The 14,478-nt window shown below is 37.7% G+C and overlaps 2 protein-coding genes across 2 annotated transcripts; both read left to right on the forward strand.

Moving 5' to 3' along the window:
* The first annotated feature begins 1,150 nt into the window (after positions 1-1,150).
* Positions 1,151-10,030, forward strand: il17rc (interleukin 17 receptor C). Its single transcript, XM_088005644.1, has 15 exons — positions 1,151-1,549; positions 1,851-2,203; positions 2,462-2,687; positions 4,033-4,139; positions 4,234-4,324; positions 4,537-4,581; positions 4,998-5,113; positions 5,761-5,817; positions 5,913-5,973; positions 6,063-6,268; positions 6,591-6,644; positions 6,745-6,796; positions 6,925-7,020; positions 7,428-7,466; positions 7,557-10,030. The coding sequence occupies exons 2-15, from the start codon at positions 2,096-2,098 to the stop codon at positions 8,114-8,116; spliced, it is 1,818 nt and encodes a 605-aa protein (XP_087861770.1). The 5' UTR covers positions 1,151-1,549; positions 1,851-2,095; the 3' UTR covers positions 8,117-10,030.
* A 1,208-nt stretch (positions 10,031-11,238) lies between these two features.
* On the forward strand, positions 11,239-14,237 carry creld1a (CRELD disulfide isomerase 1a). Its single transcript, XM_014999424.2, has 5 exons — positions 11,239-11,485; positions 11,589-11,672; positions 12,361-12,456; positions 12,698-12,838; positions 12,930-14,237. Exons 1-5 carry the CDS (start codon positions 11,311-11,313, stop codon positions 13,148-13,150), a joined length of 717 nt encoding a protein of 238 aa, XP_014854910.2. The 5' UTR covers positions 11,239-11,310; the 3' UTR covers positions 13,151-14,237.
* The last annotated feature ends 241 nt before the right edge of the window (positions 14,238-14,478 follow it).

Genomic DNA, 14,478 nt, shown 5'->3' on the forward strand with positions numbered 1-14,478 from the left:
GTAATCTATCCACAGGTTCCCCGGTTTAAACAGACAGAAAGGTTTGCCGCCATGCGCCGGAGCCACCAGGCCCTCTGACCATCAGCAGGCAAAGTGGGGGAAGTGTCTGTCCCAAGGACACGATGGTGACTGAGACGAATGGAGCAAAGGTTCAAACCAGAAACCTACTGATTACAGAATGAATCCCTACTGCCTTCTCTTTAGCAAGGGACCAGGAAGCTGGACAGTGGTTCTTTTAGAAGCTCCAAAACAAAATCTGAATTTCTGATTCAGATTTCTGAATGTTGTGGTTTGCCACAAACCAGCCAGAGCTTCAAGGTAATTGTAGATCAAAGTATATTCACAAGAAAGGATAGACCAAAATCTAACTGGGTCATCTTTGTTTGGTCATTATTAAGTGCAAATGATTGAAGTGGACAGAAATTGAAATAAACCAGCAACGGCGTCGTGTTAAACTAGCAATGAAAACTAGGTAATTGTGGGAGAAAGCACAAGAGAAATAAGCAAAACATGCAACATGGCAACCTCAAAAGAATCAAAAATAAATATGACAGCAAAATTAAATTTCAAAATATCACAGCAAACCTGATTAAATCCAAATAAACACAGCAAATGTAAAATTAGAACATGCAAATAACTCACAAAATAACCCACACATATCAGTTTGTATATGTATATATACATATATATTGAGATGAAAATCGAAGTGGCTTGAACGAACTGTTATGCAAATAAAGGAATGAAGAGGAATAAAGGGCCTTTTGTAAAGATCTCTCAAACAGTAAAAAGTTAGGAGGAGCTTGTTATGCTACATTTCATATTTTGCTCAGGGTTGTTTCAACAAAGTAAATATCTATAAGTTAGAAATTACAGCAGTCATTTAAAAATATCTATCCCCTGGCACCCTGGGTGCACTGTTTTCAAAAATCTCCGCCTCCTAAAAGCGACATATTCAGGCACCATAAAAGCCACACATTAAGTATTTGCATGGCCATATCCATAGAAGAGAATATTATTTTGCAATTGATTCAATGTGGTCAGACCAGTTGAGCTCCTATAGACAGCAGGTGCTCCTGAGCAACACTCCCCAGTCAGCAAACCGCCTCATAGTTCGGCTCAAAGGTATGTGCTGCTTCCTCAAGAATGAGGACGATAAACTCGTTTGTCCGGAGAGAGAGAGGAGGAAACAGACTACCCGCTGTTCACAAACCACCTATGAGGTGCCGATTACTACAACACAGAAAAAAACAGACAAATTAAACAATTTTTCTAAAACTTGTGGACTTTAACCCATGTGACGCTGTAAGGATAAAAACAGACAAACAGGAAGTTTCAGGATAAGGTGACACTTAATCGGAAACAGGATCATGAAAAGAGAGCAGAGGGAGAAACAGAGGTGAGAGAGAAAAGAGGTGGGGCATGCTCTGAGCCGTGGTGCACATTTCTCATGAGTCATTAACTCGCTGGTTTCTTGTTGGAGCTGTGGGGAGTTTTGACGGGTTGTGGAAATATAAATCTTGGTGTCACTTATTCTGGATTTGAAAACAAAGTAAGTAGGAGATTATATTTAAACAAGATAACTTTCCTGATTTGATTTCCAGTGTTAAACTGACTTTGACTCGTTACTTATTTCTTTTCTTGTTCTTCCCCAATCATAGATTATTTGCTGGAATTTTCTATATGAGTTTTAAGTGGATAAATGAACTTAGATGGGTAACTTGTAAACTTCATAAGTGACATAAACTCTTAGTCGTAGAACACACAGGTTTTCTGTTCAACATATTGCTGTGTGTGTTCAAGTAAAAGAAACCAAGTAGACTAATATGTGTCTCTTCTTTATTCTTTATCAGGCTGTAAACAGAGTTGAAATCCAGGACACGGCCTCAGACTGTTTGTGTCGGTTCACTGCTCCCATAGCAACTTCTGCCAGGATTACAGCAAGTTAATTTATTACCAAAAAAAAAAAAAAAAAAAAAAAAAAAAAAAAAAAAAAACATCACAAGGAGAGCAACAATGCACCTGCCAGACTAGGCTGCTGGAAAACAGTCTCCACAGAAAAATGCTGTAGGGCTCCTATATGGAGCTTTGATGGAAAATGTTTCTCCTCAAATCTTCCCTCTGGTGCATCGTCTTCAGCCTGTTCTCGTCAGCCTGCGGCTTGGAGTTCATAGAATACGACAGCGATGCAGTTATTTGCCCACAGGTATTGTGTGAAGTAGCGCTTGGTTACACTCAAGATGACACTTTTAATTTCCTTTTGCTGTCAGCATAGCCGCCTTCGACTTTTAATTTCCCTTGTCACAGATAAACTGATTAAATAAAAGTAATCAAAAACTGATAGCGAGACATGACCATCTGCTAGCATGTTGCAGTACAGGAGAGTTATGAACAGAACAAACAATATTTGTTCAGTTTTATTGACTAAACATACACCTCTTCCTCTCAATTGTCTCTTTTCAAGGCATTTTCCGACTGCACCATCAGAAACAGTCTGTATGAACAAAAGGACAACCATGTTCGGTTTGAAGCATCTTTCAAGCTCTGCTGTAAGGCCAGAAGAGACTGTGCACTTTGTCTTGTGCTAGAGACAGAGGTCAGCAACATCCCTATGGCTAGAGATGTGGAAAACGACCACCACTCTGGCAATGATGAGGAAGATGAAAATGAGGAAACGACGCTTGAGAGATGTAAGGTTTTATTTAAAAAGTTTGCTACTCCTTATTCTGATCTGCAAACATGTTCCATTTGTCCTTGAATAACACTCATATACTATTCTCGGATCAAAATAACAATTTGTTGTCATCAAACACTAATAAGGGTAAATGGTCTGAACTTATGTAGCACTTTTCCAATCATTTTGACCACTAGAGTCACATTCACCCATTTATACACCGATCGGTAGGCAATTTGGGGTTAAGTGCCTTGCATCGACATGTGGCAGGAGGAAGCTGGAATCAAACCTACAACCTTCTGATTATAAGACGACTACTCTACCCACACTGTCACCCTATTGCAGCAGTAATACTGCACTATATGTTGCTTTTTACTTCACAACAACGACAAGAAAGGATTAACTTAGCTGCCAAATGCTTTTAAGGTTGGCTAAAAGTTTTAAACACACCAACAGAATCTTTTTCTAAAGAAAGATTACAAACAGATCAACATAAAAAACAGGTAGAAATATGCCAAGCTAACTAATCAACACACAGTCCAACAATGTTAAAAATGGATAAACAGGTAAATTAAAAACATAAAACTAACTTAAAACCGAGATGGTCTCGGTGTGGGACTGTGGTGGTTTGAGAATGAGGTTACTATGAAATGATTAACAGGCCTGGATGGCATTTTGAGGACGTAATATAATCATTAAATCAGGTGCGCTGGAACAGAGACAAATCTCAGCATGAAGGTCATCATGGAGAACCATTGGCACATCTCGTAAAAGTTAATTAGTAATATCTTCCACTTTTATTATAAGAGATTTGCAGTGCCAGGACAAGCAGTCGCCAAATCACTGCAACAAACTGGTAATTGTCCTTTCCAGTTAGACAGTTTTCAGCTAATTGTCAAAGGCAACACCTAAGGTGCAAGGTGACTATTTTGTCTGGAGCCAAGTGACATGCAAAACATTTGCTGATTGCCAACTGGATTTCTCAAATCAAGCAATCAGCCAAATAATCAGGTATAGTTATAATATCTACATTTGGATAGAGATAAAGTTGATGATTGTCAGAGAGCTTCAATCTGGTTTGCAAAGAAAAATTACGTAAAATGGGCCTCCTCTATGTCCCAACTCTCAAACTGAGTAAATTGATGTTTGAAAATGATCGATCCCATGCAGAATGATTGAGTTACAGAGTGTCAGCGAATGAATAACTTTACTTTTGTTCTTAATATTCATTTTCCACATATAAAACAAACTAACAAAAGAAAAACAAAAAGCAGAAGTTGTTTTCTGAGATATCGGTTGATCACTGCTGGCTCAGTCCTTGCATTGCTTCACCTTCGCTGTGGTTTTTTCTGTTGTAACAGCGTCTGTGACGGCATGCTACCATGATCCAGCCAGCGCCTTGCCCAGATGCAAGAAGGTGGAGTTTACAGTTAATTACACCACTCTTGCTCACCAGAACAAGAGCAAGGTACTGTAAATTTCCATGCATTTTGAACAGCTGGAGAGTTTAAACTTAAGCACCTCATTGACAGATTTCTTTTGTACATGTGTGATCTCGACAGATAGCCATGGTGATCACAGACAAGTTTAATTTCGGGAGCCTAATAACCGTTTATCCCAAAATGCGACTTGATGCACCTTCAGAAGAGAACGGTACAGTGTTAAACACTTAATACGTTTTTTTTTTTCATTATTTCCATTTATGTCAAAATGTAAACTGAAATCAACAGTTGGTATGTAGCAATACTTGTGAGGGCATTGTTTCACCAGCAGGTTTCAATTGCATAACAAGAAACCGGTTGATTTCCTTTGAGCAACAGGTCAAAACATGTTCAGCTATGATACACATTTCTCTTTGTCCACAGTGTGTTCCCAGGAATTCCTCCAGAAGCATATACCCATGTGTCCAGGTAAGCAAGACAGAAAAATCAAACGTTAACTGAAATTAAGTTTTTATTTTTATTTTTTACAACATACACAGCTCTGGAGAAAACTGCATTGAGCCCCATTGAAAACCTCCTGGTTATTCCACCAAATGTTGATTTCTGAACATTTCCTCAGCTAAAATATTAATATTGTTGTTTCTAAATGAATATTTTGGTTTTCTTTGCATTATCTGAGGTCTGAAAGCACTTCATCTTTTTTGTTACTTTGACCATTTCTCATGATCTTTTGCTTGTAATTTCAGAGACATGTTGTCAGTAGTTCATAGAATAAAATAACAATGTTAATTTTACTCAAACATATAACTATAAAGAGTGAATTTAGAGAAACGGATCATTGTAAGAGGCCTCTTAATTACAATATTTTATTTTCAATGTTTCAGTGCCAAAGTTCCGCATCAAACCAGTTTTCAAGGAAAATGATGTTGAGCTGCAGATTGTGGGCAACAAGTCCCGCCCCTCGCTCTGCATCAAATACGAGGAGAACGGACGCTGTCTGGTTAGTGTTACCCTTATGAATGGGTTCAGTTACAGGATGGGACTGGGACTATATGCGAAAAGCCTGAAGAAAAATAGTCAAAGTAATGTTTAGGAAATATGAGTAATAACATACTCGAAAAATAGAAATAGTCAGATTTGTTCATTCATAATTCATTCAGGCTGGTTGAACAAAAAGCAGAAAACAAAGCTGAAATATAATACATTTTAGACATTTTAACCAAAGAAATTAGGGAAAAAAAATTGCTTTGGCTATTATTCGGTTTTCAGTTTTGTACTGAGTGTCAGTTCTGATAAACATGTTGTTTTTGAAGACTAAACTTTTCAACCTTTTCACATTTTGTCCAATTTCTTTGATGTTAGACCAAAACAAAGCAATAGTGACATGGAAGAAGAAACAGGCATGACTTTTATTTTTTTTATTTGTTTTTTACAAATAACCTCTGAAAAGACTCTACAGCATTTGTCTACGAAAGCTACCGTCAAACTGGATGGACAGCTTCTGTGTTGATTTGTTTTTAAGACCCCAAATGCTGTGTAAATAATATGAATAGTATCAGAAATGAATCAGCAAGTTCGACGTTTGGTGTACACCAGCTTTCGTTAACACTGTGTTGTTGTTGTTGTTTTTTTTCTGTTCCTGAATAGAGTCTGGTCCAGACCACCATCCCCATTCATTCTGTGGCACCTTGCATGTGCATACAGGTCCTCTTATTATTTTGCCTAAAACATGAGATATAAATAGTTACTCTTGTTTTTACTAATGTAATGACATGCTTTGGTGTATTTGTGATCTTTAGGTATGGGATAAAGATGATGAGGGAACTGTGCGTTCTCAATTATGCCCCTTTGACAAAAAAGGTAACATTTTCTCTTTGAAATGTTTCACATCCTCATTAAGCAGGAGGGTAAATCATCTGTAACAATGTCTTTTTTTTTGTCGTTTAAAGGATTACCACCTCATTTACAACACTTCATGTGGAAAAACGTCTCGGTGAATGTGCGCCTGAGCAAAATGGGTGATAGAACAGTCCTTTTTTGGAACCTTACTGCCCCCTGCAGGCTGGATGGTGAAGTGTCGCTTTGTCACAGACTGTGCAGAAGCGAAAATCTTGCTGGTGTGAGCAACTGGAAACAAAACAGTTTGGGACTTTGGGTAAGAACAGCATAAGTACATGAACAGTGTTGTATTTCTTTGTCTTTTTTTTTTTTTTGAAAAGTAAAATATATTATAACCAATTTTTTGGCCTAAAAAAGTAATTTTTTTCTGTATCATTCTTGCACATTTCTGAATTGAATTCATTAAGTACTTGTAGTGCTAATATTTGCTCAAAATTCTAACAATAACATTGCAAACACCACGAGTTGCATACCTCCTGGAAATTCAAATCCGAAATAACTAGTGATTTTGTAAAAGAAGCTCTGGAACATTGTCAAAGTGCAAAAGTATCACTAATAATTTACCTCTGTGTGTTTAGGAAAAACAAGGAGCATTTGAAAATGTTGATGAAAGCATTTCCCAGTGTGTGATGGTAAATATTTACACAAGCCCTCCAGTCAAATGTCTGCATCCAGCAAGCGTGCTCAGTTAGCGCTGTTTAATAACTCAACTATTTTTAATTATCTGTGAAGGTGAAAATAAACGGAACACATCAGGAATTTGGTCCATTTTGCACATCTGACAGTAAGTTTGAAAGGTTTAGCCGATTGCAAGATGTTTTTTTTTTTTATTATTATTTTACAATTCAGCCACAACTTTTTTAATTTGAAAAATTTCTAAAAATGTTATGTTTGAACCTGTTTTTATTGCAGCTAGCAGATGGCGCTGGACTCTCCTGATTGTCGGTGTTTTGCTGGTTGGTTGTCTGACAACATTAATGGTTCATTTCCTGCGTGATTATGTGAAGAGTAAGTTTTATTTTTTTTATGTTTTATTTAAACCTTCCAGGATTTCTCTTTCTAAGCTTGAATTATCTAAGAAAATTAACTTCTTGAGGTCATTCATTTTTTTAAATCCACATGCTTAAAAATCAATTCATAGAAATACACACAAAAAGAGAGCGCGCAGTCTAACTTACCCACAGTATAATTTATAATTTTATGATAAAGCACTGAGTGTTTGTGTTGGAATTTGCCCCCAGTATATCTGTCAAAAGCTCCTTTCATTTGCCCCATAAACCACGCCTTTTTTATTAGACTTTAAAATCTCTTTGCGTCATACCTTTGAAACATCAAATGTAAGAAACATAGATATTCAATAAGCAGATCTGCTAAATCTTCAGATATATTTATCTTATTTACTCTGACTCTTGCAGAATGGGTGTGGAGCTGGCAGCACGGTGGATTCGTAAAGAGTAAGTGTTTTTTTTTTTTCTATGTTAAAATCCTTTCATTTATAATCATGCAGGACATCTCTGACTTTAGTTTTCATTTTCACTCTCAAGTTGGCAGGAAGGGCCATGTGGTTCTGCTGAGCCCCCCAGATTTGGATGACGCTGTTTCAGAGTCCATTAGTCTGCTGGGTTCCCAGCTCTGCAGCCAGGGCTTCAGTGTGTCTGTGGACCAGTGGTGCAGGAAGGATCAATGCACAATGGGACCTCTGCCATGGCTCTACTCCCAACTCCAGAAGCTGGACAGCATGGGTGGTCGAGTTTTGCTGGTTCTCACCCAGAAAGCCTTAGAAAAAACCGAGGAGTGGACCGTCTTGAATAACGATGGAGAAGGAAGGGATCAGTGGCAGATGAAGTCACCTTATTCCGATCTGTTTACGGCCTCATTGTTCATCATTCAGGCCCACAAGAAGCTGGGCAGGGCGGCCGAGCGCTTTGTTCTGGTGAAAATCGACTCCCACCAAACACAGAGTCACAGCAGCGACAGGAGACTTCCAGAGCTGCTTCAAGGCCTTCCTCTGTTCCTGCTTCCCTCTCAGAGCCAGTCGCTCACAACCGAACTGACCGTAGAAGAGGCAGATGCGACACGGACAGGCTGGAGGGGGAATATCTGAGGTTATCGAAACCATTTTTGTTCAAAAAGACTTTTAAAAAACTGCGGATGAATTTACAAAAAAGTGTCACATACAAAATACTGCTGCAGAATCGACATGAAGGATATGCTTATCTGGACTGAACATGACAGAGAAGAAGTTGGCTGTAAACACTGAGTCTTTGGTTTATAAAGAAGTAGCCCTGAATTTTAAAAGTGAGGTTCTGGTACAAGGTTTCAGGCAGATATCTTAGAGTTGCATCAGACAACTATTTTGGTTTCTTTATTTAGTATAAAGCCAGGTTAGTTTGCTCCATAGACCAAATCAAAAGGCTTGATTGACAGAGACCAGATTCATAGCAGATTTTGGCTGTCTTAAAAGAATTAAAGATCACCAGATCAATTTAGGCTATTTCTTCTTTTATGAATCTTTTAAATTGTCCTCATGTTGTACTGGCCTGTTATTTATAGAAAAGGTAATGGCTATCTAACCAGGAAGTAAAGTTTGGAGGCAGTGCACCTTAGATGATGTTCCCTTTAAGAGGCTAACTTCATCCTCCAGGACCAACTATTTTGGATTTATACTAAACTGACTATTATGATTTTCTACAAGTATAATAACTGCTTACAGCCTTTTCACAGAACCTCATTTCAATTACACAACCAGTGCTATAATAATGTTAGAATGTAATAGTCTTTCTTTACGGAAAGACTGTGTTTTGGTCGTCTCTCAGTCCTTTGCTGAAAATCTGAAATATGTTCCTGAAGCAGGTGACGTGCAGCGTCATGAATAAATCTGAAGGGCAATAAGCACATAAATATGTAGACCGGTAGATTGTAATTTATGGCTTCTATTTTTATTGTAAATAGGGATTTTTTTTTACTCATCTATGAATAATAGCTTCAAAGCTGTAAGAAAATAATTGTACATTTTTCAGATCAAATTATCAATAATCAAATTATTATTATGTAATAGAATATAAACAGCCTTTATTGTCCTGCAAAGGGGAAATTGAAGCGTTTACACAAAAAGTTCTTAAAGTGTTTAAAACGATATATAAAGATTCATAATAAAAAATAATAATAATAACAATGAAATACTGTACAAGACTATAACAGAAAGCTGTACGTCTTTTAACTTAAACAAAATAAAACTACTGGTCATGGCGCAGTATCTGATCCAGTCACACTTAGCTAAAAATAAACTTGCGACCTAGAAGCCCTTACCAGTAGCAGAGGATTGGTTCAGAGCGGTGTCCGTTTACCAAAGCAGGAATGCGTTTGTGAAGAGTTTTTATGACGATCCAGGGGGGCGGTGTTAGGAGATATAAGTGATAACAACGAGCTCCGCTCCCTCCGGTGGTTTGGATGTAATTTGCAGTCAAATAGACGGTGTATCGTGTCAAAAGCGTCTCGTTTGGATTGTATTCTTGGCTTGTGTAACTAGGAGGTAAAAAGACGCTCTGATGTGCTTAAATTGTTTTTATAAAACTCACTTTCTGTCGACTGTGTGTGTTGTTTAACTATCAGGTTTGCAGAAAGTTAATATTTGTCTTTATTTTGAGATTTTAATTGTAGGCGCTGGTTTTTTATTTATATATTTCATGCAATTTCTGAAAAGCCAAAGGCAATTGTGTTATATTGCGCAACTCTATTGTTTACAAGTACTGTGTTGTAAATACTATTGCTGTATTGAAAATCTATTTCTTAAATAAAACAGGGGAGCCCGAAATGTCTTGAAGTATTTTAAATGGAGTCGCTGCCCGCCGTGCGGCGTACAAGCATGTGACGCATTAATAAGGCTTCGTAATAACATGGACGCATACCGAGTTTTCATTTCGACTCTGTTGGACAGCACGGACTTCAAACTTTATAAAAGTGGTGTTTTTATATTGGTTTTGTGGTTATTTACTTCAAAATAAAGCCAGAAATAAGATCGATCATTTCCGCCTTATTTTGTGGGGTCTAAATGTACCACATTTCGAAACAACCAATAAAAATGTGTTGACGGTCTGTTGCTAGGTAGAACGGAGACACGCGGAAAGAGACGAGGGGGGGATTTGGATACGGCAAGAGACTAGGGCACAATGATGCTGTGGATTTTACTAAGAGTGTTTCGATGGGTTTTTTAGACTGTAAGTGTGTTAGTTAGAGTTCGTGGTGTGTGCAGGGTTAGTAGTAGTTTTGCTAGCTATCGCTACATGGCTTCATACCAAGCGCTGACGCACAGAGAAGAGAGACTCCACGCCGGGATGGCCATTTAGACCTCGTCTTCAAAGGGTTAATATTTTACTCCATGTTGGTGCTGATGGAAGTTTTGTATTTTAAAATCTACAATCAAAAAGACAGTTCAACTTCTGGCCAGACATTACTGTCCTATTCAATAAACAGAAATACTATTGCAAATTGAGCTTTTTTTTTTTTTTTTTTTTCTTCTAAAACTCAAATTAGTAATTTAAACAGGTGATGTAGCTTAATGACAGACTCATTTTTTGTTTATGTTGACTTTTCTGATTAAAGCTAACAGAAACGTGACTCTTAGGATTTGAATAATTACATCAGACTAATAAAATAAAGAGTGAAGGTTATTTTAAGAAAAAACCTTTAATCTGACAAACAGCGTGTCAAATAGAAAGGGCTGAAAATGGGTGACAGTTGTATTTACAGTAATGGTTATTTGCTTATGCACATCTCTGGGTAAAAGAGGGACACCAAGCATAAACACATTTTTGTGTCTATGTCGCTCAGTTTCAACAAATTTTTCTCCCTTCACTGATTGTCAAGCTAATCTTTCTTGCTGATATGTATTTTAATTATCACCCAAAATAGTCTAAAAACATAGAAGGCCATTATCAGCATGCACTCTGTGGCTGGGTGGTAAGTCTGAGGCTTCTACGCTGAAATTGCCTAGAAATGTACTTTAGTTTTTACATGACTGCATATACAACTTTGGAATGGAAAAATAACTTCAGATGGAAAAAAAAATGCAGGAAAATGTTAATACTACGTTCCTCTAGAATAAATGTGAACATCAAGTGTAATACAAAGATCGTCACATGATCCTGCGTGAACCTTGACATTTTGACAGGCGTTTTCTTACTTTTGACATAGTTTCTGCTCTGCTGTCCACTTGATGGAGACGTGATCAGTCCAGGATGTGTCAGGGCCTTCCTCCCAGTAACAGATGTTGCACTGACAGTTTCATCTCTTCCTCAGATGGAGGAGAAGTGGCTACAGAGAACGCTGCTGCCGGCTGTGTGGCTGTGCAGCGTGCTGCTTGCTCATCAGGTCAACAGCTGCCCGCATGCTTGTAGCAAATGTTTAGGGCAAGAAAATGACCTCTGCAAAGAGTGCAAGACTGGATGGGCTCTCTATAACTTCACATGTGTAGGTAATACATACCAAGCTTTTTGTATAAAAAGAGCATCATCTCTTTTACAGTGTCTGTCAACACCTCGGGTGGTTGAGCGTCTTTGTGTTTTGGTCGGTTTCAGACATCGATGAGTGTGGCACTGAGCTGGGTTCCTGCTCTCCGAACAGTTACTGCGTCAACATAGAAGGCTCCTTTGAGTGCAGAGGTCTGGCATTATTATGGTTTATTTTATTTACTGAAAGAGTATCCATTCAGTAAATTAGAACATTACTGAAAAGCCAGTTATTTTAGAAACTTTATGTTTTTAGTGAAACATATCATATAGATTAATTACTGTGATGTGTGAAAGCCTTTATTTTTGTTTTCTACTTACAGCTAATGTAAACATGACATTTAAAATTAGATCACATCAGAACAATAAAAATTATTTTTAAAAATAAATGTTTTTGATATCTGCTAAAGATTACTTTCAAAGGTAATTTTATTCAGACAAGAGACATTAAAATACTTTAATTTACTGAAAATGAACATACTGTATGTTGTGAAAAATCTAAATATCCTTATTGATTCTGATGAAATATAAAGCTGATATTTATCCATTTACGACTGTTTAGTTTTTTTTTCTTTTTTTGTAATTTCCTGACATCGAATGTTTTTTTTTTTTCAGTACAGATTAGGTTCGGTATTTAGATCAGTCATGATAAAATTATCCTAGAGGTTTATGTTGCATAAATATTTTGGTTTTTGAGAAAAAGAGTAGTCAATATTTTTTTTACTACTTCTAAAGTCTTTACCTCAAAACTCATCCTATTGATTTATGTTTTAGAACGTTGTCACTCATTTACTCATTTACTCTCAGAATGCAGTGGGATGAAAAGTCTCTGTATTTCCAGGCTGTGATGTGGCCTGTGTTGGCTGTATGGGTGGCGGACCAGCTCGCTGCAGAAAATGTGCTCCTGGCTACAGACTGATGGGCTCCAAGTGTTTAGGTTAGTGTGAATAACAGAAGAAACTGCCTCTGATAAATATGCAAAAATGCTCTGGAATCATACCTTCAAATCAAGTAGATTTATTCTTTGACAAAAAAAAACCAAACATGTTAATGAAAAGTCCCAGAGTATCTTAAATTATCATGTATTTACCTCCCCTTCCAGCATCCTCACTTTGAGTTGTAGCAAGATTAACACAAAACCTTGCAAATAAATGAGCAAAATGTTTTTGTTTGCTCAGATGTAGACGAATGTGGTGACAGAGTACTTGCCTGTCCTGGTCTGGATGAGATCTGTGTCAACACAGAAGGCTCTTTCCGCTGTCAGTGTGCCGAAGGCTTCATCAGGAAGGACAGTGTTTGTTTAAGGAAGCAACTGCCCAGTGAGTCAAATGTTGATTTTTTTTTTTTTACTCTCAAACACTTGGGTTGAAAACAGAAAATGAAGGTTACACCTGTCTTTCTCTCCTGCAGATGCTCAAGAGAAAGGTCTCTTTGAGGATCTCCAGGATGATGAAGTGGAGGTGCTGCAGCAGATGTTTTTCGGGGTGTTGCTTTGCGCTTTGGCCACGCTGGCAGCCAAAGGAGATCTGGTCTACACATCGATATTCATGGGAGCAGCAGCAGCCATGGCAGGTTACTGGCTCTCAGACAGGGGTGACAGTGTCTTAAACAACATCCTGAGAGGGCGCTAATACCCCCCAAATCGTTACGAATGGGACACAGTCAGCCTCAGATATGAAAGTAAATCCAGTTGGTTGAAACAACTGCTATGTTTTCTGAAAAACTTTCAATGTTCTGATGAGCCTCGTTAATCAGATTAAAAACACCTTTTGTAAACAAGCTTTAAGGAAACAGTTTGAAATGATTTCTGGATTAATAATAATTGCATTGGTCTAATGTGATATTGTATGTACTTAATCTAATGTTTCAGGTAGAGAATGTGTTCAATAGCATTGTTTATTTGAGATCCACCCCTACATTATTGTACACGACTATTTACATTAAACATTTTTTATTCACATCATCCTGAAGGCAGCCATTCAGCTACATGGTGTGCACATTTTACAGACACATTCTTAAAATATACATTAGATTTTTCACACCGATGAGATATTTCATGCATTTTTAAATGCCCTGTGTGATGCGGTGTACTTGTCATTCACTAATTCACCCAGTACAATGACTCTTATGCCAGTGGTTTGAAGACATAGAACATGGCTAATGCTCTAATGATGTAAATGCACTATTCTGTTATTGCTGTATCTATAGAAATGTAGATCTTTTTTATCTGCATGGTATGTAAAATAGTTTATGTGCAGCCATTGCTTTTATGGGTAGCAATTACTACATACAAAATGAGGCACGCTGATTTTAAGTATTAAATCACCAACAAAGACAGAAAGAAAGTCACCTTTATTTGATGGATATAAACAAGCTGGCCAACACTCAATAGTATTATTCTGATACAGCACAGACAATAGCAAACTGGGGCACTAAGGACAGCCTCCTATTGTTAAAAAAAGCAAACAAACAAAACATTACATAGTATCCATGCGTCAATCGAAACTTGCCCACTTCTTTTCTTTAATGACTGGCTGATAAAGTTCTCTTTTTTTTTAAAACAAATTAGTCTCTTTTGCATTGATAACACTTACACACATTCTGTTATCTGCACACACACACACACACACACACACACACACACACGTTGCTCTCTTTTTCTGAATACATTTACACCAACAACACCCCCACACCTGGAAAAAAAAAAAAAAAGAAAAACACATGCTGCGCTCTCACAAAACCGCACAGGCTGTCTACTAAGGGGACACAGTAAGTGAGACACACATCACTCTCCAACACAACATCACACAGTCACAATGCACAATGCAGATGAAAGAAATGGATGAGGACTGATGCTGCATCAGCTCACGTTCACACGAGTGGTCATTCAGCATGCTGGACACACATTGAGTTTTGTTCCTAGGTCTGTTACTGTACAGCTCAAAATATGCGCCGTTAC

The sequence above is a fragment of the Poecilia mexicana genome, unplaced genomic scaffold (genome assembly GCF_051168715.1).
Source record: "Poecilia mexicana isolate PSO_F unplaced genomic scaffold, ASM5116871v1 scaffold_5, whole genome shotgun sequence".
NCBI classification, from domain to species: domain Eukaryota; kingdom Metazoa; phylum Chordata; class Actinopteri; order Cyprinodontiformes; family Poeciliidae; genus Poecilia; species Poecilia mexicana.